The sequence below is a fragment of the Saccopteryx leptura genome, chromosome 1 (assembly GCF_036850995.1).
Source record: "Saccopteryx leptura isolate mSacLep1 chromosome 1, mSacLep1_pri_phased_curated, whole genome shotgun sequence".
NCBI classification, from domain to species: Eukaryota; Metazoa; Chordata; class Mammalia; order Chiroptera; family Emballonuridae; genus Saccopteryx; species Saccopteryx leptura.
This window is the reverse complement of record NC_089503.1, coordinates 240,171,165-240,195,086: the sequence shown is the minus strand read 5'-3', so window position 1 is coordinate 240,195,086 and position 23,922 is coordinate 240,171,165. Positions and strand designations below refer to the sequence as shown.

At 38.8% G+C, this 23,922-nt stretch overlaps 1 protein-coding gene across 4 annotated transcripts in view; it reads left to right on the top strand.

Moving 5' to 3' along the window:
- Nucleotides 1–23,922, top strand: part of MSRA (methionine sulfoxide reductase A) — a 417,427-nt gene that overhangs the window by 208,206 nt on the left and 185,299 nt on the right. For all 4 annotated transcript variants that reach the window (XM_066388174.1, XM_066388145.1, XM_066388164.1 and 1 more), the window contains exon 3: nucleotides 11,698–11,817. In XM_066388174.1, coding sequence (XP_066244271.1) covers nucleotides 11,698–11,817 — 120 coding nt within the window. The remainder of the gene's footprint in view (nucleotides 1–11,697; nucleotides 11,818–23,922) is intronic.

Genomic DNA, 23,922 nt, shown 5'->3' with positions numbered 1-23,922 from the left:
TATTCCTCTTGAGTCTGTTTTTCAAAGGGTGTATATTAAACCAAATATGAACAAATTCTTCATCCAGTTTAATATCCTGAATTTTTCCCCTTAACATAATATTTTGAATATTTTTCTGTCCAATTAAATAACCTTAGAAAAATGGATGTGTAATACTTTATTAAAAATTTATTACAATAAATAAACTGTCATTTATTAAATACATTAATATTAAATACTTAGGTGGCTTCAAATTTTTATTATAAATAATACTGTTTTATTATAAATAAAACATTTTTTAAAAATCAGTATCTGTCAGTTAAAAACCATTTCCTTAGAAGTATTTCTTAGTAATGGAATCATCGGATAAAAAGGTGCTATTACTTTTAAGATTCTTGCAAATTACCTCTCTGTGGTTTTAAACAAGACAAATGACATGTTTGAAAGCGTATGTGATGAGGATCAGCCTGAAAGCAATGTGAGAGATGGTGGCAGTGGAGCAGGCTAGGGCACGGTGACAGTTGAAGAGGCGTGACTAGCTGATGAGTTACTGAACTAGGGTAGTGGTGATGGGAACAAGGGTAGGGGGGGGCGGGAAGAACGTAAAGGACTGAACATCAGGAAACTGCTTTGGCTGAGACAAATAAAAGGAGACTCCAGCTTTCCTATTAAGGGTCCAGGAAAATGCCAATGCAATAAAAACAAATAGAGACATCAGAAGATGCTGGCTCGATTGGTCAATTCGGTATTAACTATAATGATTCCAAGGTGTCAGCTAGCTTTACAGGTGGAGATGCCCAGTAGGGAGTTGGACACCTGTCTTTCTAAAAGCTTTCTTAGGTGGATGGTCAAGGGTTAGGCCTCTAGACTGAACTGTTTTTCAAATAGATGGTCTGTGGTTTGAACTAGATAGAAGAGGCTACTTTAAAAGTATAAAAAGGAAAGTAAATGTATACTTTACACAGGAAGCTAAAGAGGCAAAACGATTTTGTGTCCTTGAACTGTCACACCATGAAAGGGTTGGGGGAGAGGTATGCAGTGTCAGGAGTGGGATGACTTTGTCACTCTTGCTATCCTAACTCTCTGGGGTCCTAGTCGTGGGAGGAGCCCTGAAAGTGACAGTGAACATGGCTGTGTTCTATGTGAAGTCTAAAAGTGGGGAGAAGAGCTGGAAGAGAGGGAACATTTGGATAAACTGTGGAAGGCACATGTGGTGACTGCACATGTTCTTTTGAAAGCCTGGCCTCCCTGTTGGTTTCCACTCCCGACAGCACAGCCCGCTCTTCCTACCCCATCTGTCCTCTGAGGGTTTGTTATTGAGTGACACCCCTCGCAGACAGAGCTGGAGAATGGGGTATGCTAGCTAACGACAGGGAGAGAGGGCCTTGCCAGTCAGCAGAAGTTGCCTTAGCCAGTTTGTGCAGGGTACTGAGGCAGATATGTCTAACAAATTTCATTATTCTTTTTTTTAACTTATCTTTTTAAAAAATTAATTTTAATGGGATGACATTGACAAATCAAGGTACATATGTTCAGAGAAGACATCTCTAGGTTATTTTGACATTTGATTATGCTGCTTTCCCATCACTCAAAGTCCAATTGTCTTCCGTAACCTTCTAACTGGTTTTCTTTGTGCCCCTCCCCTCCCCTAACCATCTAAATCTCCTCCCCCCCACCCTGTAACCCCACACTCTTGTCCATGTCTCTGAGTCTCATTTTTATGTCCCACCTCTGTATGGAATCATAAAGTTCTTAGTTTTTTCTGATTTACCTATTTCGCTCAGTATAATGTTATCAAGTTTTATCCATGTTGTTGTAAATGATCCGATGTCATTTCTTATGGCTGACGTTCCGATTGGGTGTTTTCTGCTACCATGTCTTCTTAATTGTTGATTTAATCCTCTGCTTCAGCTGTTCTGCTGTTGATTCCTTCTACTGTGTTCTTCATTTAGTTATTGTATTCTTCATTTCTGACTGGTTCTTTTTTATGGTTTCTGTGTCCTTTTTAATGCTTATTATCTCTTTGTTAAAGTTCTCATTGAGTTAATCTATTCTTTTCCTAAGTTCCTTGAGCATTTTTTACACCTTTGTTTTGAACTCTGTACTTGGTAGCCTGCTTGCCTCCATTTCTTTTAGTTTCTTTTTTTTTCTGGAGATTTCTTCTGTTCTCTTATTTGGGACATCTTTTTTTGTATCGTTATTTTGGCTGCTTCTCTGTGTTTGCTTCTGTTTATTTGGTAGATCTGTTGTGTCTCCCAGTGTTGGTAGGTTGACCTTATGTGTAATAGGTGTCCTATGGGTCTCAGCGGTGCATGCAATCTCCCTGATCACTGGTGCTGGGTGCTTCAAGAGTGTCCCTGGTGTAGGTTATATGAGCCTTCTTGTTATACTTAAGTCTTAATTGCTGTTGGCACATCCATAGGTCTGATCGACCATCAGGCTGGCTGGCTGTGAGGACTGGCCATGACCACAGTGCCTGAGCTGCTGTGAGGCTGACCTTATGAAGCAGAATTTTCCCCAGCAGCATCTGTTGCCTGCCAGTCTCAGAAATATTAAAAAGAATGTAATGAAGACCACATTCTCTAAACTCAATACAATAAAATTGCTTCAAAATGAAAAGGTAGTATAAAAAACAAGCCATATATTTGAAAATTCAAAAGCATCATCTTAAATACTTATGAGTTAAAAAAGTAATAATGTTAAAATTATAAAATACTTGATAAAGAATGGCTAGAAAAGTATTACATATCTATATATGTTGGGTCTATTTAAAGCAAAACTTAGAAAAATATGTATCGTGAAATATATTTATCGGAAAACAAGGACACATGAAAACAAGTAAGTTAAGCACTCATATCAAGAAGGTAGGAAAAGAACAGGCTTAAAGTAAATTGCATAACAAGATAATAGCAAAGAAAGAGCAGAAATAGAAACCATAAAAGAGGATCAATGAAACCAAGGTTTGTTCTGTGACATAAACCTGCAAAACAGAAATAGAAATAGGAAAACTTGAATAAATAAAATACAATGCAAAATTTAAAGTCATCCGTATTCCCTCCCTTCTGTCCACAGACACAGAAAGTTTTATTGTAACTTCAAGGAATGAATAATCCTTTTTTAATGCAATGTTACATAGGAGGGGGGAAAAGTTAGTCAATTTATTTTACATGGCCAATATAACCTTGATACTAATTTTGATCAAGATAGTTTAAGGAAGTAAAATTATGATGAATCTTCTTTATGCACATAAATAAAAAGTTTTGAAATGAAATGTTGGCAAGAATAATTATTCAGTATTAAAATTCATTATTAGTAGGTAAGGTTTACCATAGAGTGGTTAAGAAAAATTTATAAATGTAATGTACAACTTTAAGAGGTTAAAAATAAGGGTAACAATATGATCTTCTCAAAAGAATGCAAGCATTGTTAAACCTCAAAACTCATGCATGATAAAAAGCTCTTCATTAACTAGGAATGGAAGAAAACTTTCTTAGTCTGAAAAAGGGTATCTATCAAAACATGTAGCAAACGTCATACGTATTGGAGCAGTCTCACTGATACTAGGATGAGACAAGGATTTCCACCTCACTATCATTATTCAGTGTTATTCAGAAGGCCCTAGCCAATGCAATAAAATGAGATAAAGAAAGGAGAATAATAATTGGACACAGAGATAAGAAACTGTCATTTGTACAAAATATGATTTTCTATATGGGAAATCAAAGGGAAGATGGAAAGAAATCATTAGAATGAAAACAAGAGTTCTCTAAGTTTACTGACTATATGGAAAGCATAATAAAATCAATGGTGTTTTATATCCCAACTATAAGCAATAAAAAAGTGTAATAGAAAAAACAGTGTTTAGAACAGCAACACAAATCATAGTGTACATAGAACTATGTATATGGGATAAAAATGTGTAAGACTTTTATGGAGAAAATGATAACATGGTACTGAAGAATAGCCAGGAAGACCTGAATAAATGAACAGCTAAATTATGTTCATTTACAGAAAGACTGAATATTAAAAAGTATTTTAAAATTAATCTATAAGTTCAACATAATTATAATAAAAATATTAACAGTATTTTATGGAAATTGACAAGCTAATACTAAACTAACTTTGGAATAGTAATGGGACAAGAATAACAAAGAAAATTTTGAAGAAGTATAAAAAGATTTGCTTTACTAGATACTATAATGCATTAAAACTAGAGTGATTATAACCCCTGATCTTTCCCTACAAATCTATTCTATTCTTCACTCTATTCTTCACTCAAGGAAATAATATTAAGAATCATCTTTGACCCTGGCCTGGTAGCTCAGAAGATTATAATGTCATCTTCATACACCAAGGTTGTGTGTTCATCTCCTGTTTGGGCACATATAAAAATGAAGCAATGAATGCATAAGTAAGTGGGACAACAAATCGATGTTTTTCACTCTTTCTCAAACCAATAAATATATTTTTTTAAAAAAAGAATCATCTTTCACTCTCCTTTTCTCTCAAGCACTGCTTCCAATCTACCAGCATCTCCTTTTGGCTATATCTTCAAAATACATCCAAAATCTGATTATAACTCGTGATTTCCTCTGCTACCATCTGGTCTAGCCATTCCTTACTTCTGTGCTGGATCCACTTCAGTTTCTTCTCAGCAGAGGAAAGCCAGAGTGGTCCTTGTAGAACATAAGTTATATCATCTCCTCTCCTGCTCAAAACTCAACAATGGCTGTCCATTTTACTCTGTAAAGTCCAGAGCCCTTATAATAGCCCACAAAACCCTACATGATCTGCCATCCTGATCATGGTGCACTACTTTCTCATGCTCACTCCGCTTAAGCCACACTGGCTTCTTTCCTGCACCTTAAACACAGCAGGCATATTCTTAGTGGCGACTATATCCTTGGCCTGGAACATCCTGTATCTCAGATATTTGAATGGGTGCCCACCTCACCACATTCAAATAATTGTTTGAAGTCACCATCTCTTTGAGGCCTACCTCAAACACATTATTTAACATTGCACCCTCCAGATCCCTCTGACTTGCTCTACTTTTAAAAAAATAGCTCTTTATTTTTTTTTCACTTGCTACATCATGTAGTTTTAAATTATTTTTAGTGCTTATTTGCTGCGAACCAGCATGGCTAGTAATTCCAGGTCCTGAGTGGGAATGGCACAAAATTAAGAAAATAGGCTTAGAGTAAAAGGACTGGCTCGGAAGGCCTCTGCAATGCTGATGGCAAGGACAGAGTGCACTCAACACCTGCTTCCTGCTTTATTTATAGGGCAAAATGGGTCATTAGCAAATCAAAGAGCTCTGTGATCACATTTCCAAGGCAACCCAAGAATTCTACCAAGTGCAGAAAACCCCCACCATACATAACATCTTAACTTCACAAAACAAAGGATAAAAGAAACTTGCCTCCAGTCTCTCTGGTGGACACGGAGGGTAGGGTAAGTATAAACAATTCAGCACCATAGCAAAATAGCCTTTAGCAACTTCACAGAACAAGTGAGGTGGGGGGGGGGGTTGGACAGACTGTCAGCTTACTACTAGTTACCCACACCTCTGTCCCCCAAAAATCTAAACTGCAGAGACCCTGTTGATTTTCAGTCCCCAACACTTATTATTTGTTTTTCACCAATAGAGTGTAAGCACTATAAGAGGATAGGACCTTTGTTTGGCTCACTCATGTTTTTCAAGTGCTTTGAGCACTTCTTGGCACATAGTACACAAGGAATAAATATTTGTTTTGGGTAAACTACTGAAGATCAGTATGTTATTCATGCAGAACTAGACAAATGAGTGGAAGATAATAGGTAATTCAGAAATAGTACTACTCATAATGACATAATAGAGAAGACATTAGAGATAAGTATGGAAATTATTGGTTATTTAATAACTAATAATTTATTTTGATACTTTGATACCTATATATAACATTAAATTGAATCCCTATCTCATACCCTATCCAAAAATTATTTCCAGGTGAATTAGAAACCTAAAATGATTAAAAGTTAAAAATTTATGAAACTATAGGATATTATCTGTATAACTTTAATGCATGGCAAGAGTTCTTATGCATGATACACAGAAAGCACAAATTATGAAGGAAAATGTGGAGAAATTTAACCACAATTAAAATTTAAAATGTCTGTATGAATGGTGGAATCTTGACAACATTATGCGGAGTGAAATAAGTGAATCAGAAAAAAACAAGAACTGCAGGATTCCATACATTGGTGGGACATAAAAGCGAGACTAAGAGACATGGACAGGAGTGTGGTGGTTACCGGGGGTGGGGGGAGGGAATGAGGGAGAGGGGGAGGGGGAGGGGTACAAAGAAAACTGGATAGAGGGTGACGGAGGACGATCTCTCTTTGAGTGATGGTATGCAACAGAACTAAATGACAAGATAACCTGGAAATGTTTTCTTTGAATATATGTACTCTGATTTATTGATATCACCCCATTAAAATAAAACTTTATTTATAAAAAAATAAATAAATAAAGTGTCTGTATGGCAATAGGCATAAAAATGAAGGTAAAACTCAAATCTAATACAAGATATCTGCATACATGAAATTGACCAAAAATTAGTATTCAGAATATATAAAAACATCACAAATCAACAAGAAAAATATAATAACCCAATAGAAAAATGGACAAAAGCAATTTACAAAAAAGCAAAAATGAAAACACAAATACTAGAAATTATAGGATATAAGAGAAGCAGTTGTAAGAGGGAAGTTTATTTTAATAAATGGTTATGTTAAAGACAAAGAAAGATCTCAAATAAACAATCAACTTTATACCTGAAGAATTTAGAAAAAGAAAAAACTAAGCCCAAAGTTTGCAGAAGGTAGGAAATAATTAAAATCAGTGTCCCTGGCCAGTTGGCTCAGTGGTAGAGTGTTGGCCCGTCATGTGGATATCCCAGGTTCAATTCCTGGTCAGGGCACACAGTAGAAGCGCCCATCTGCTTATCCACCCCTCCCCCTCTTGCTTCTCCCTCTCTCTCTTCCCCTCCTACAGCCATGGCTCAATTGGAATGAGTTGGCCCAGGGTGCTGAGGATGTGCTCCATGGCCTCTGTCTCAGGCGCTAAGAAGAGCTCGGTTGCTGAGCAACAGAGCAATGCCCCAGATGGGCAGAACATCGCCCCCTAGTGAGCTTGCTGGGTGGATCCTGATCAGGGTGCATGCAGGAGTTTGTCTGCTTCCCCTCCTCTCACTGAATAAAAAGAAAGAAAGAGAGAGAGAGAGGGAGAGAGAAAGAAGGAAGGAAGGAAGGAAGGAAGGAAGGAAGGAAGGAAGGAAGGAAGGAAGGAAGGAAGGAAGGAAAAGAAAGAAAGAAAGAAAGAGAAAGAAAGAAAGAAAGAAAGAGAAAGAAAGAAAGAAAGGAAAGAAGAAAGAAAGAAAGAAAGAAAGAAAGAAAGAAAGAAAGAAAGAAAGAAAGAAAGAAAGAGAGAAAGAAAGAAAGAAAATCAGAGCAGGGAAGGAAGGAAGGAAGGGAGGGAGGGAGGGAGGGAGGGAGGGAGGGAGGGAGGGAGGAAGGAAGGAAGGAAGGAAGGAAGGAAGGAAGGAAGGAAGGAAGGGAAAATCAGAGCAGGAATAAATGAAATGGATACCAGAAAGACAATAGAAAAAAATCAATGAATCTAAGTGTTGTTTTTTTTGAAAATGTAAACAAAATCCAGAAAGTTTTAGCTATACTAACTAATAAAAAAAAGAGGTCTCAAATAAACAAGACTACAAATTAAAGAGGAGAGATCACAACTGATTTCACAGAAATACCAAGGGCAATAAGAGACTACTATGAAAAATTATATGCCAACAAATTGGATAATCTAGAAGAAATGTAGAAATTCCTAGAAACAAAACCTACCAAGATGGTCTCATGAAGAAATAAAAAATCTGAACAAACCGGTAATAAATAAGGAGACTGAGGCAGTAATTAAAAACCTCCCAACAAAGAAAAACGTAGGACTAGATAGCTTCACTGGTGAATTCTATCAAACATCTAAGGAAAAATTAATGCCAGTCCTTCTCAAATGCTTCCAAAAAACTGAAGAGGAGGAAGCACTCCCAAATCTATTGTATGAGGCTAGCATTACCCTGATATCAAAGCCAGATAAGGATGCTACAAGAAAACTATAGACCAGTATTCCCAAAACATACAGACACAAAAATTTCTCAACAAAATATTAGCAAACCAAATTCAATAGCACATTAAAGGATCATATACCATGATGTAGTGGGATGCAAGAATGGGTCAACTTATGCATAGCAGTAAATAGGATACACCATATTAATATAATGAAGGATAAAAATCATGACTCTCAATAGATGCAGAAAAAGGGATTTCTTGGGTGGATGGCGGAGTTCTATATCTTTACATGAATGCTGGTTACAAGGATGGTCACCTAATAATAATATATTTGTTTTGTGTGGCTTTTCTGTATCTGTGTTTTACTTTATAATAAAAGGTTAACTATAAAATATTTTTAAAGAAAATAGTGCTTAGTATCTCTTCTTTGATAATAGTCATATTGTTGACCAGACCATGGTAAATTCTGAGAATTCTGCCATACATAAACTTGTTTTTTTGGCTTAAATATCCACCACACACACACACTCAAAACCAAAGAATAGAGTGCTTAGGTTACATTAGAAGACATTGGATAAAACATTTTATTGCTTCAAGGAGTTTTATTCTTACAACAACCCCTATCCTAAATTAAGTACCTCTCCAGAAATTTTGACACTGATTACACACCAGGTCCCTGAGGCATTATTTCAGCCACGCATGGGCTCCCCTGGAGGCCTTTGCCCACTTAGAGCTGGGTCTTCCTTCCTCTAGCATGAGGCTTGTCTTGATTCCTGTTAAACATCAAAAGGGGATTAAATATAGTATTTCTCTAATCTCTCTACCTGCAGCAAATATTTTGTTTGGTTTGGCCAAAGTCATTCAGAAAGCTATACCATGAGGATATAGAGAGGGTATAGAGAACATAGAGTCTGGGGCATCTGTATGGTACTGTAGACATTGTCAAAGTAGGTTGGCTGCTACAATAGCCCATCAGGTACCTGTGCATAGAATCATATACTGTGCAGTACTTTTTGGTACCATAACTTTTAGTCATTGGGTGATACAGAAATACTGTATTCAATGGACCCTGCAGACTTCTGAACTTCAGAGGCTGGAGTGCCCTCAGCTTGGCAGCTCCTGGCTGCATTTGTGGCCTTGTTTGTTCAGTAATGCTGCCCAGATCACTCTTTACCTATCCTTCAGAACTTCCTGTCATCATTCCTGTGATAGGTGATTAACTTGAGCTGGCTAAGGGATGCCCAGATAAAACATCATTTTAGTGTGTATTTGTGAGGGTGTTTCTAGAAGAGATTAGCATCTGAATTGGTCGACTGAATAAAGAAGACCTCCCTCACCAATATGGATGAGCACCATTCAGTCCACCAAGGGCCTGAGTAGAACAAAATGGCAGAGAAGGGGTGAATTCATTATCTGGTTGAGCTGGGCCATCCATCTTCTCCTGTCCACGAACCACTGGTGCTGCTGGTTAGCAGGCCTTTGGGTTTGGACTGGAATTATAGTACCAGCTTCCTTGGTGTCCAGCTCTCAGACTGTAGCTAATAGCATTTCTCAACCTCCATAATTGTGGAAGCCAATTTCTCATAATACACTGCTCACAAAAATTAGGAGATCAGGGAACGTGCAGATACTCCAGTACTGTCAGCCTTTTGTATAGAGCATTTTCACCAATGAAATAAAAATTGGTCTTGCATCTCATTTGCATAATCAAACAACTTTCTTTGACTTGTCATTTGCTTTGTCATTTGATGTTATTGTTTAATAAAAAAATCAAATGCTTCTTTTCTTTATCGCTTCATATTTATTTTGAAATATCCCTTAATTTTTGTGGGCAGTATAAATCTCTTTACGTATACATATCTACATATATCCTACTGGTCCTTTTTGGAGAAACCTAATATAATTCCCTCACCCCAGGAATACAATGAAGTAAATTAGTAGTGAATCCTTATTTCAGAGACTTGAGGATACTCAATTTTAATACCCAGTAAATATCTAGTTATATCCACTAGCAGCAGACAGTTGCCTTGAAAACAGGAATATGGCATCTAACAGTGTGTAATTCAAATACTGTAATGCATATGCTTATGTTTTTCTTCCAATTTTTTGCTTTCCTTTTAAAAATGTATATATTTTTAATTTTTAAAGTAATAAGAGTATTACAGAAAAGTTTGAAAAGTGAAAAAAAAATTTTATATTCTCACTACTGTAATACAATTATGGTTATAACTTTGTATATTTTTTTCTAGGCTGCTTTGGTATGAATATTTTTTCATAGTTGTAATATAAATATGCACATGATTGCTTTTTCTTTGTAAATTTAGCTTTAGGCAATGGCGACATATACATATTTCTATGTTGCATTGTTACCACAAAAGTGATTTTTTTATTGCATTAAATTTTATTATTTGACTCTATTGTATTTTTTAACTTTTAACTTATATTTGGTTGGTATGTTTCCCCTCCGTTGGAGCAAATATATTTTTGTATAATGTGTAATGTTATGCACATTGCTTTTTGGTTGTTGTTGCTCTGAATATTTAAAATGGAATATTATCAAGTGTCAAGAATTTCAGTAAACTTCTATCTAATTTTTCTTTCAGCTCTGTCAATGAATTTAACAAATCTAGTGATTGTAGTAGGAGGCATGTATTAATTTTCCAGCTGTCGTTCCACCCGAGATATTAATTACATAAGTTAATAGTGTGCATAAAACTTGAGCGGGGTAGTGAGTGATCTTGTTTACATCTAGGAATTGGCCACAGATTAGCAGTTGAGCACAGAAACTCATGGTAGAACATGAGAGTTCTTTGGAGCCCAGGGAAATATAAGTCGTCATTTTCGATGTGTGTAATATATGTATTCTTGGGAGAGGGGCCTTAGTTTTCACTTGTTTGAAGGAATCCAGTGAATACTGTATGAGCACCTTGTTTCTAATTGAATGGAATGCAATTTGGGGTTTTTTGTTTGTTGTTGTTCCTTCCTTCCTTGCATTTCTCCTCTCATTATATTCACTAATATAATTCAGAAAAGTGTTCTTTTTGGGGAGCAGTGATTTATCACATAAGAATTTTTTAAAACTGTAAACAACTGAGCACATACAGGAAATTGTTGCTTGACTACTTTGTCAATCTCTATTGATTTGTGGTAGAGTTTTCCCATTTAAATCGGTATTTTAGTGTTAACTTTCCTTGTTAGAATTTTTTTAAAAAGCATGATAAGGATGCTGGTTGTTTCTTAAATAAATTTCTACTATTAATACAAGTTATTATGTTTTGACAAGTCTATAATGAATCTGGTGTGGAAGTAATTCATCAAATGCAGTTATCTTTTTACTGTGTTATTTGGAAAAGTATAGCTTTACTAACTTCATTAAAATGTAAGGCTTTTTATGTTTTTGTACAACTAAAGCAAAGAGTTAGTCTATGCAAATAATCTTAAATAAAATTATTTTTAATGTTAGAAACTCTCCTTTAAAAGATAAAATCTTCATAATTTTTGATTACTAAATGACAGGAACAACTTCTCTTTTCTAGTGTAATAGAGTTTATAAAATGCAATGACTCTTATTTTTGATAAGTACTAATCAGTACCTTATGTTTTTCTTAGGAATGGGCTGTTTCTGGGGCGCTGAGAGAAAATTCTGGACCCTGAAAGGAGTATATTCAACTCAAGTTGGTTATGCAGGAGGCTATACTTCCAATCCTACTTACAATGAAGTATGCTCAGGTAGGAAAAATTTGCTCCATCATATTAAGGGGGAACAGGAAGGGCTTGTCCCTGTTGGCAGGTGGTAAACTGTTGCAGTAATGGTCCCAATTTCTTCATACCTTCCTGTACACGACCCCTGGAGAGACACACTCATGAGACTCCATTCAACGGGTAGGTTGCCTTGGGGCTAGTTGGTTTAGGATAGCTTCACTTATATGTCTGTCAATTGGTGCCGGCTGTTGGATAATGCTTGTTGTTGGTTGGGATAATGAGGATGATGGACCATGTGTTGTTGGCAGGCTGGCCTGGGCTAATCACACGGTGGTGGATATAGAGATTTCAAGACCAGCACAAGAGGACAAGTCCCATTCTGCTAGCACTTTTCATGTCTCTTTTGCTGTCATATTTACTACTGTCCTATTGGTCAAAGCAAGTCATATGGTCTAGCCCAGAGTCAGTAGGGAGAGGGGGGAGAAAGGAAGGGAGAAAGATGAGGAGAACCAACTCATAGTTGCGGCACTTTGGTTGTTCATTGATTATTTCTCATATGTGCTTTGATTGGGCCAGGGGTGTGGGGCCTCCAGCAGAGCCAGTGACCCCTTGCTCAAGCCAGCAACCTTGAGCTTCAAACCAGTGACCTTTGGATTCAAGCTAGTGACCATGGAATCATGTCTATGATCCCATGCTCAAGCTAGTGACCTCATGCTCAAGCTGGTGAGCCCATGCTCAAGCCAGCAACCTCAAGGTTTCGAATCTTCATTTTTAAGGCTGAATAATATTCCATTGTATATATACCACAATTTCTTTATCCATTCATCTGTCAACACACATTTAGGTTGTTTCCATATCTTGCCCATTGGGAATAGTGCTGCAGTGATAGATATCTGTTCATTTTCTTTGGATGTATACCCAGAAGAGTGATTGCTGGATCATATGATAATTCTATTTTTAATTTTTTTGTCTATACTGTAAAACACATTTTTTTTGAGAGAGAGAGAAAAAGAAGAGAGAGGGGGAGAGAGAGAGAAGCATCAACTTATTGTTTCATTTAGTTGTGCCATTAATTGCTTCTCTGACCAGGGATTGAACTGGTAACCTTGGGTTTGATTGGCACCCTCAGGAATGAACTGGCTAATTCTGGATGAGCCAGTGACCCTCATGTTCCACCTGTGACCTTGGGATCAAACCAGCAACCTCAGTGCACTGGGCTCATGCTTTATTCACTTTGCCACTGACCAGGGCATAAAACACATTTAAAAAATTATTATATTCACCATTTTAAGAGTTTTTGATAGGAAGGGTTTGCCTAGATATATAGTCCACCATAATGATAGAAATGAGATTTTTAAAAGGCAAAATAAGTTTTGCCTTTTATTTTATTTATTTAATTAATTTTTTATTCAGTGAGAGGAGGGCAGGCAGAGACACAGACTTCTGCATGCACCCCAACTGGAACCCAGCTGGCAAGCCCACTGGGGGCAATGCTTTGCCCATCTGGGGCATTGCACCATTGCTCAGCAACTGAGCTCTTCCTAGCACCTGAGGCAGAGGCCATGGAGCCATCATCAGCACCTGGGGCCAACTCACTTCAATTGAGCCATGGCTGTAGGAAGGGAAGATACATAGATAGATAGATAGATAGATAGATAGATAGATAGATAGATAGATAGATAGATAGAGGCGAGAGGGGAAGGGATGGAGAAGCAGATGGGTGCTTTGCCTGTGTGCTCTGACTGGGAATCAAATCCGGGACTTGCACATGCCAGGCTGATGCTCTACTACTGAGCCAACTGGCCAGGGCAAGCTTTGCCTTTTAAAAATAAAGATTTGAATTGGTATTATTTGTGAGGGCCTTCTCAGCTATCTGAGAGCACTGTGAATGAAGGTGAGGGAGGAGTTGGAATAGGGGAGTTTGTTCAGTGAGCATATTGAATGTTTTCTCTAATGTAAATTCTGGTTTTGAAGTGAAATTTGAGCTGTGCAACAATGAAATTATAAAAATACACTTTCGTGGGGTTTTCTTGCCTCTAGGAAGAATTAAAATATTTTGATTGCTTGTTGAGAATATGGAATATTGAACAAATACTTTAATGGCTAATCCATTTCTTTCTTTGCTTTTGTTTCAAACATTAAACAAATGCTTATGCAGAGCTATAAATAGAGAGATTTAGATGAACCCTGGAGATTGCTCAGGTATATCCTCTTATCCTCTTAAGTCTCAGGAATGGGAATGAATATATTCCTTCCTGATAATGCAGACATGACTTAAAAGCCTAAGAGGAAAGGTTATAAGAAAATCTTCAAATATCTACTGCCTATACTATTCTCCACCAGCAAAATGTTAATAATCATTTAGAATATTGTGATTGCTTTCATACTCAGACTCATTCCAATTCAACTTTTGCTTTTTTATCATCCACTCTTCTAGATAGCCCACAAATTTTCTCAGTTTCTGTCTTTTATAGAGGGGGTACTGGGGTTCAGAGAGGAAAAGTTACTTACCCAAGGTCATATATAGCAGGAATCCCAACCTCATTAGCTATTAGCCCAGTGTTTAGGCCATTGACCATGGTGTAAGTCACCCAGCTGTCATTACCTCCCAGTGATTTCCCATTTATCTATTCACACTGTTCACCATGTCACATTTCTTTTTCATGTCTATGTGGCTGCTATATTTTTTTCAGTATACAGTATTGATGCATTTTTTTTAATGATTATTGTAAAGAAAACCCTTTTAAAACACAGTTCATGCAAACAGCTGGTATATTAGAGCCCTATAACAGTGGTGAAGTACAGTCACCATGGAGCTTGATAAAGAACTTTTTGATGTGAACACTAAGTTAATAGTGGCATCAGGAAGCAGAGTTGTCATGGAAACTTTTCCTGATTGGGAAAATGTAGTTATAGGGTCTTACCCAGCCATAGAGGGAGAGATCATTTATTTCCCCAGGCTTTTATTTTTTTTTGTTCTGATCATGAAAGAGAAAAACAAAAAGGCAGAGAGTAGCTGTAATAGAAAGGTCCCTCTGACACAGAAGTAGGAGAGCCTTCAGATCCCTGGGAATAGCGGCGAAGGAGAACAAACAAGGTCCCCCGCTAGAGTAATTATGGTAACCAACTAATTAAAGATTTTTGACCAAGATGAGGATGGGGAAGACAAAAATCAAGGTATACTAGTGAGGCTTCCCCACTGAAGTGTCAGGTGCTCAAAGCCCTGTTGAACAAGTCAACCCTGGAGGAGTCTGACTTGTAAGAGAGAAAAACCAGGTCTCTACTAAGATGTATAATAATTGCTGAGGTTTCATGTGAGAGAAGTACTAGTCTGTGCGTCAGTATTTGAGTTAGTTTCAAAATTGCTTACTCTTGTGCTTGTAACTAAGTTTGTAAAACTTTGGCCACAACCCAGGAGTCTTTTTAAAAGTGTGTATGTATGTATATATGTATGTATGTATTCCTTTATTCATTCATTCATTCAAAAAAAGAAGCCGAAGGACCTGGAATACTTGCCAAATTCCTTTTTTTATATAACAGTATACTCGAACCTAAGGAACCATTTAGTTTCTTGGAGCAAGTGCCAGAAATAGAGGGGTAGCACTTAGTAGAGGGTACTCAAAATCCACAGGGCAAGCTTTCCCACTCGTCCCACCCATCCCGCCAACCCATCACACGAGGGCAAATGTCAGAGCGCCTTCAGGCATTGCCAGAGTACACAGATCAGGGGTCACAGCATGGAAGCAGAACCACTAGCTGTAGTTCGTCATGCGCTCCTGCTCGTGGGTGAGCACCACCTCAGGGGATGAATGAGGATGAATGAGTGTGCCAGTGTGTACACGAGTGTAAAGGTAGGTGTGTATTGAGACAGGATGCATATTACTGTCTGAATGGTTTTTCTTTGTGGCTATGGATGGGCCTGTGATTTTGAACCCTGAGCTGGAGTTGTGATTTGGTACATAGTAAAGATAGACATTTTCTAGCAGACAGGAGTGACACATGGATAGGGTGAACTCTGGCTGACATATAAGCAGAATATTCATGAATGGATCACCAATGGGTCTGTTCCACGCTGGGTGATCTGGCTGTGACTTGAGCTTAACATATGTAGAAGATCCAAGGAGATAACAGTTCCTAAAAAATTGCAGTAAAGTTGCCCTTTGGGAATGAGAATATGAAGTAAGCTTAAAAACCCACCAGAGTAGAGACAGGTAGTCACTAAGAAGACAGCTTGGCTTCTAGGCCTGTAAAACCTCAGATTAACCTGATGGAGTGCCCTGACATATGTAACAGGAAAAAAATAGGACCTCAGCAAGGAGGCTAGTCAGCCAGGCCACCCTGGGACAGGGGAAGTCTTGCTGGCACCTTGTGGTTTGCTCTGTAAGGTTTGTCTGCTGGACAGACTCCCAGAGCCTGACACTGTGGAGACCCTGAATAGGATCAGAGAACAGGGACAGAGTTCAGTGCCCTGAGTCAAAAGCCACAGTAGTATCACTGACAGAATATACTGAATGCAGTACTGTGCTGAACACAGCACAATAGGGATAGAATTAGCAATTCTGATTAATCAATAGATGGGGATATTTGAGCTACTTCCCTTGCCCTTTTGTCTGCTCTAAAGAAGTTCCCCTTCATTCTCATCTCTGCTTCCTGACTTCCTCATTCTAGTCCCTGCTTCTATTTGTGTGTATCAATAAACACCCGTAAGGACTGGGAGTCGGAGGGGGGGGGTGTCTCATGAAACCTGTGTAGGAGACTGTGAAGCAGTCTCCCTTAGGTCCTTCAGTGCATGCCATGTGGTCTCCAAGTAGTCATTGTCTCCACGACCTGACACCACGATACTTTTAAGTTCTACAGAGTGTCTGTATAGTCATGGTGCACTTTTGACCGGTCACAGGAAAGCAACAAAAGACGATAGAAATGTGAAATCTGCACCAAATAAAAGGAAAACCCTCCCAGTTTCTGTAGGGTGATGTGGCAGCATGTGTGCATGTGCAGATGATGACGTAACACCGTGTATGCAGCGGAGCAGCCCACAGCCATGCCAGTCAAGATGTGGACAGTACAGAGGAAAGTTCAGTGTATTCTGTGGCTTGCTAAATTCTAATCCGTGACCAAAGTGCAACGTGCATATTGGCATGTTTATAACAAAGCGCCACCACATAGGAATAACATTACTCGGTGGGATAAGCAGTTGAAGGAAACTGGCAGTTTGGTGGAGAAACCCCGTTCTGGTAGGCCATCAGTCAGTGACGAGTCTGTAGAGGCTATAGGAGCCCTAAAAAATCTGTGCGTGAGCCCACATCGAACTGCTCTGAATAGGTATGAAACTGAGAGAGTTTTCCTTTTATTTGGTGCAGATTTCACATTTCTATCGTCTTTTGTTGCTTTCCTGTGACCGGTCAAAAGTGCACCATGACTTTACAGACACACTGTATTACTAACTTCTTGTTCTGAGCTGCACTCTACAGAAACTTCTCATCTTTTGACCTCCTGTGGATATTATTTACAGAAAGCAAATAAAGAGACCAGGTCAGTCAGTGAGACAGTTCTAATTCTCATTTCAAATTCAATTATATGCCATTCTGAGATGTGTAGCTCAGTTTATGTGAGTCTGGTCTCCAAGGGTCATTCTCTCCACGCTGGATTAACATCGGCCTGAATTAAATGATAAAAGTGGGATGTTGGCCTTCAAAAGCCAAGAGTCAGAAGCTAGACCACTGGGATTTTCCAAAGGTTGTGATTGCCTCCTTGCATTTTGCAGGAGACTCTTGTCCCTCACATGTGTCCATTATTTTATTTAAACCTGTTTTAGAAGTGACCACCTTCCTGTAACAGGCATTTAAACTTTATTTTCTTGGATTCATCAATTAGCACTGAACCCAGCGCTCACAACTGAGAAACTTGCATGTTTCAGGCAGGCCTGAGACTGAACTCTCTGAGAGCTGCCGGTTCCTGCACAGGAACCTGATCTCTGCTTGGATATGGGCTTCCATTGCTCACAGCCATTTTTTAGCTACTCTTTCTTGCCATGTTGCAGATCTGTCTCTAAGTGATGTGCTGAGAGGTAATTTAAGTCTTAGTGGCCATCTTTCTGTTCCTAAAGTGATTTCCAAGGATTCATTCATTCAATTGGTGGTCCCTAAAAGCGTAGTGTATTCCCGGCACTGGAGAACCCATAGAAACTTGAAATGGAATAGCCATGAGGAGCCTAGATTTTATGTAGTTTTTATTAAATAAATTAAGTACACCATATACTGGGAATGTACCACATCCATTGTACTGGGCATTAGGGGAAGGTTGTTTATGATACAGAGTTGAATAATGGTATCTGTCTTCCTGAATTCTTCCTTTACAGTCAAATGAAAGTTTGATTTTTCATATTTTTTATTTTTATTCATTTTTCTTTTTCTTTTTTTAGCAAGAGACAGAGAGGGGGGAGAGAAAAAGAGAGGGACATACAGAGATAGAGAAACAGAAAGGGAGAGAGATGAGAAGCATCAACTCATAGTTGTGGCTCCTTAGTTGTTCATTGATTGCTTTTTCATATGTGTCTTGACAGGAGGGCTCCAGCCAATCCAGTAACACCTTGCTTAAGCCAGTGACCTTGGGCTTCAAGCCAGTGACCTTTGGGCTCAATCCAGTGACCATAGGATCATGTCTATGGTCCCACACTCAAGCCAGTGACCCTGTGCTCAAGACCCCAGGGTTTTAAACCGAGGTCCTCAGCATCCCAGGTCGATGCTCTATTCACTGAGCCAACACTAATCAGACAGTCTTTCACATTTGTTTTAAAAAATTGCGCTGACCCTGGCTTTCTCTACTCTCTTTCTTTCTCTCTCTCTCCTCAACCAAACATTTGTTATGCAAACCAACTGATTAACTGACATGCTGTTGCTTTACTACAGTGATTTTAGAAGTAATGGAGCTATTCACATTCCTGAATACCCTGATAGAGAATTATTCTTACATTTTATAATAATGACTATACAGATGAAAATATGACAGGACATTCTGCAATGGGTAAGCATTCTGGGTTAATTTCAATACATTAGTCTAATAAACAAATAACCCCACTTATGGCAAGAAAATCCAGGATGTTTATTCACTGGGTAATATATTTTTGTATTTTGCTTACAGATGTTCAGAACAATTCCATGTTTGTCAGTCTATTCAAAAGCTTTTAGAAATCTGCACAGCCAAGTGGCACTGAAAGCAGAAGCATGAAAGCGACTGCACAACTTTTTCTCATAAGGGATTTACACCATCGTCACAGACGACCTGAGGCCCACATACTTTCTGTATCAACAGAATACTCTGGTGGCTTTTCAGGCAACATGTTCAACAGGAGTCCTGAGCGGGAACCTGGGTCTGGGAGGAGCTGCGTGTGGAAGTCCTCTTGCCACCTTCTAGTGGTGCAGATGCCCAGATCCTTTCACACCCTGGACTCAGTTTCCTCTCTTGTAAAATAAGGGCATTGCTGCTTAATGAAACCAAGAAAATTGTGATGAGGTTCTTATTTGAAAATGAAATTATTTCAAATCGGAAGTATTCTCGAAAATCAAGGACATACATTTTGTGTCACCCTCGCTCTTGGGCATGTTAGAGATGGAAGTGCTGGGTTAGGGAACAGTGCTTGGCAGGGGACGGGTCAGCCTGCAGAGTGTGCACAGAGCTCACGTGTAGCCATTTTCTTCTTTGCAACTGGCTTCATAGTAGATCATTTCCACCCCCTTCTCAAAAATCATATCCTGACTTTCTTGATACTTAAGAGTTCTAACAAAGCATTGAATAATTTCTTCATTAATATAGAGCAACTCAGTATACATTTTTCATTTGACTTAATTTCTGAAGTGTTTGGGTGGATGTACGTGTCTATGTATCTTACATGAGATTAATGATCCCATTCTTCTTCAAAGTAGTGATGAGTTGTTATTAGCAGATTTTACCAAGCAATGTAAAACTCTTTCTAAATTCCTTGCAGACTACATTAAGTCTCTTTTTAGTGCACAGTAAGTCTTATTGTACTCATTTCAATGTCAGTCAAGATAAATTACTAAGTTATTGACATATCCCTGAAAATGCAAGAATTCTGATGTTCAGTTCTTGCTCGAAGCAATTTGATTGTTTTATTGTTCCTCTTATATTAGACATAAATTGACCTTGAACTTGTAGCAGGCAGGATGAAAATGCTTCCCTCTCTCAAACCACTGGGCATAAAGCAAGCACTGAGATCAAGTGTCCTAAGATCTACATATGTAATTTCAAGGACCAAATATTGCTATCTAGTTCATGTAGCTATTCAAGGCAGATTTGTTCACTGAACAGACCCATTGTCCTAAAGACAAAATCCAGGTCATGGGAAAACTTGTTTTATTTTCTAAGCCTCAATCACCAGAAAAGACAAGTTTGACTTCTTGACAAGGAGCACCCTCCGAGGAGCTGACATCAGGAGTCCTGGGGCGTAGGCCATGGTGGGGGAGGGGAGTAGTCAAGGCAGTTTAGACCAGGAACGGACTTAAACCATCTTCTAGTCCAGTGGCTTTCAAAGTGGGTGAACATAGAATCTTCGGCTCCAGGAAGGTGTTTCGGGGGGCGGGGGGTCTACCAATAATGAAATGTTTTAACTAAAAACTTGGAGAACTCATTCACCCTTCTAGCTATGTTATATATTGTAGTTTTGACTAATATTTTATTTTTAATGTTTCCATTGATTTGAGAGAAAGAGAGGAAGGGAAAGAGAAGAGAGAGAAGCATCAATTTATTCCAATTAGTTGTGTACTCATTGGTTGTTTCTCATACATGCCCTGACTGGGGATCAAACCCATGACCTTGGTGCACTGGAATGATGCTCTATCCACTGAACGAGGTGGCCAGGGCCTTGACTGATATTTTATTTTAGAAAGTTCTTTAAAAAGTTTGAAGACCACTAAGACCATTTTCTTTGTCAGGTGAGGAAATTGAGGATGAGAGAAAGGGATTTGGGAGATAGATTCAAGAGGGTTGAAAATTTGTCTTCCCAGATCATGCTGTTGCTACAGTTCTAAAAGGAAGTAAAAAATCTGTGTCCATTATGCCTTTTAATTAAGGGCGAAGATCAAGGATTCAGAAGTGGAGGTGGCTTTTGAATTTGAAATGTTAAGATTTCAAGATAGTATTTTTTTGTCAACTGGGTCCTAGTTTTCATTTTAGTTAGGCTGGAATTTTTTCCAAAAATTTTGAATACTGAGGTTTTCTAACAGGCAGTTCTTATGTCTGCTAGACACTCGATGTGAGCTGTGGTAGCCACGAGGAGGGCTGAAGGTGTGACAGGAGAGCCTTCAGGAGCCTCTCATGTTAACCGGTGCTTTGGCATCTCTTATTTTCCCCAGACCTAAAAATGAGAAGGGAAATCATTAAAAAAGAGTGTTGTTGCCTTACTTTCTTTCAAAGCTTCTGCAGGCCTGATTTCCAGCCTGGGCTATGGCTCCCCAGGGCCTGCAGAGTTAGGACAGTCTGCAGATTGGTTTATCCACCAAGCATGGCCTGGAGACCTTAATTGTTATCTTCTCACTCACGTCTCTTTCCGATTTTCAGTCTGTAAGGGAAGCAACATTCTGATAAGTAAAATATACATTTATTCACTGTTACCGAACCCAGAGCAGCTTTTTCTCATGACATATGTCCAGCCCTGGATTCTAAGATTAGAGCGACCATACTGGGGGCTCTTATGCAACATCTTGAAAGAATCATGTGGTTTCTCATTTGAGTTCCTTATATCAGGATGGAACTATCATGCTAAAGGGCTACTCAAAGTTCCTGAAGTTGAAACAGAATAGACACAGGCACACTCTGCTAGAGATATTTCTAGTTTGCCCAATTATTTCGATCCAGCATTAGACATCACAGAGGATGAGGATTTCATACAGCCTCAAAGGACGGAAGCTGGCAAGCACCAAAACAGGGAGCAACAAAACCTCCATCCTCAGATGGTAGAGGAAGCATTCATGCCCTTCCTTCCTGGTCGGATCTATTGGCCAGAGGCTCCAGTTATACCAGTGTCTGTTCTTTGTCATTTAATTGGGGTGGTGGCGAATGAATTTTGATAGTTTACAGGTTCCTGGAAGACTATTGAATGTTCATTGTATTCCTCGGACAACCTTGATATTTTCATATTCTCTAGCTTGTTTGGCTGTTCCATTCACCTCTCTCCCTTTGCTGCTTAAATCACTGCTGGGCACAGATGTGGTGGTCAAGGGTGAACAGACTTTAAGTAGTTAAATATGTCAATATTTCAGCACATCTGATGGTAAAATTCTAATAGACCATTTAAATGGAAAATAAATTAAACGAACAGGAATGATAATAAAAAACATTCTTTATAGTCATTCAGCACTAGAAATAGGTTATGCTTTCATTGTTTCAGGATTATATTCTCAAAGATTTAGAAGGGAGATTAAGAGGCATTTACTATATAGCAAGCAGTTCTTAAAACATAATTGCAAAAGCAGTTGATGAATGTGCCCACACTGATTTTTTTTTCTCTGAATCACATATAATAGAGCCATAATGGACTATGAGAAAATAACCTTATGGGGGGTTGAGCTTCTCTGGGAATTTTATGTGATACACTGGGTCTTAATTACTTTATAATGACTGACAAGTTTTAAAGCATTAAAATGAGGATTTTTTTTTCTATTTTCCTTTTTTTATAAGTTACATTAAAAATAAATATCTGCGTCAATTACTGCCTCTTCTCCCAAGTTAAAATTGCAACAGAGGGATTCATATGAAAACTCATTGTGTGAGAGGATCACTAGGTAGGAATGGAGCAGCTTCCGAAGAGTTCCATGCTGTAGTGCTGTTGCCCTGGCCTGCCTGGATTTGCCCCAGCCTCATCAGCATGTGAATCAGTTACAAACCACTGAGTCCCTCAGCCCTGGGCTTGGCTTTGCATAATAAATCCTGGCCTCTGATGCACAGAATTGCGAGGTCTATCAGAGAGTCCTGAGCGACAGAACTGTTCTCAGTGTCCCCAGTCTTTGCAAACGAGGCTCATGCGGTGTCTCTGCGGTGGAGCTTTCTGAGGAAGACTTCTTATCCAAAACCGGGGGTGCGGGGTGGGAGAGTGTCGGAACCCTTTAATTTGTAGTTGTCTTCTTCCTCTTCTTTTTTGTCATTTCCTCTTCCTCCTCCTCCCCTTCCCTCTTTTTCTCCTTCTCTCTTCTCATTAAGGAAAGGTTGCTGTTCTACTCCAGTACTATAATTAAATTATTATTATAATCCTAAAAAAATTGCAAAGAACTGGTGACGTGGTATATATTGTCCATCTTAGGTTTAGAACAGTTTCTAACATAATACTCTCAACAGTTATTATAATACAAGCTTAAATTATTGGCTAGTTTATGAAATCTACAAAACATTTGCACCGGCAGATCTCTCCCAGGCCCGTGAAATAGAGCGGAGTCGTTGGTCCCACTGACAGCAACACAAAGCTCCCGGGAGCAGTGAGCGGCTCTGCGTGGCCCTGGCTCATTAGAGGAACCAGTAGTCAGTCCCTCCTGAGGGCATGGCTTCCGCAGAGAAGCAGGGTTTGTGTTTCAGATCACTTAGATAATTTTCACATGGGTTTTTTTTTGAGCCTTTTGGGATACTGGAAACGATATTAAATTAAGCTGTGAAGATCTTGTAGGAATAACGTAGGATTTTGGAAAAGCCTTATAAAAATTGTCTGGTGGTCTAGAATATTTAAATGAACTTATTTGATCTATAGAAACATGAATCATAGATTTCTTCTTCTTTTAGTTGGATAGATCTTAGATACTGTCCGTTCCACTGATTTTTGAAACTTTTATTAAGCATTGGTATCTTTTTCTTCAGATAAAAAATTTGCACTGAAGTCTAATATCAAAACAGTGTCCAAGTCTGATTGGAAAGGGGTGAGGCTTCTTCTTACACTGTCCTTCCTAATTCTTCAGGCCAGGGAGGTGCCTCCTTGAAGCTAAATCTAGAAAGCAGATGAAGACCCCGGTCGGCTGCAGTCGGGCTAACCGCGTGGTGAAGAGAAGAGCACCCCCCCCCCCCGCCGCCTCCCCCCGCCCCCCCCCCCTCACCGAACACCTGTGCCTGCAGCGAGGCCGAGCATGCGCAGTT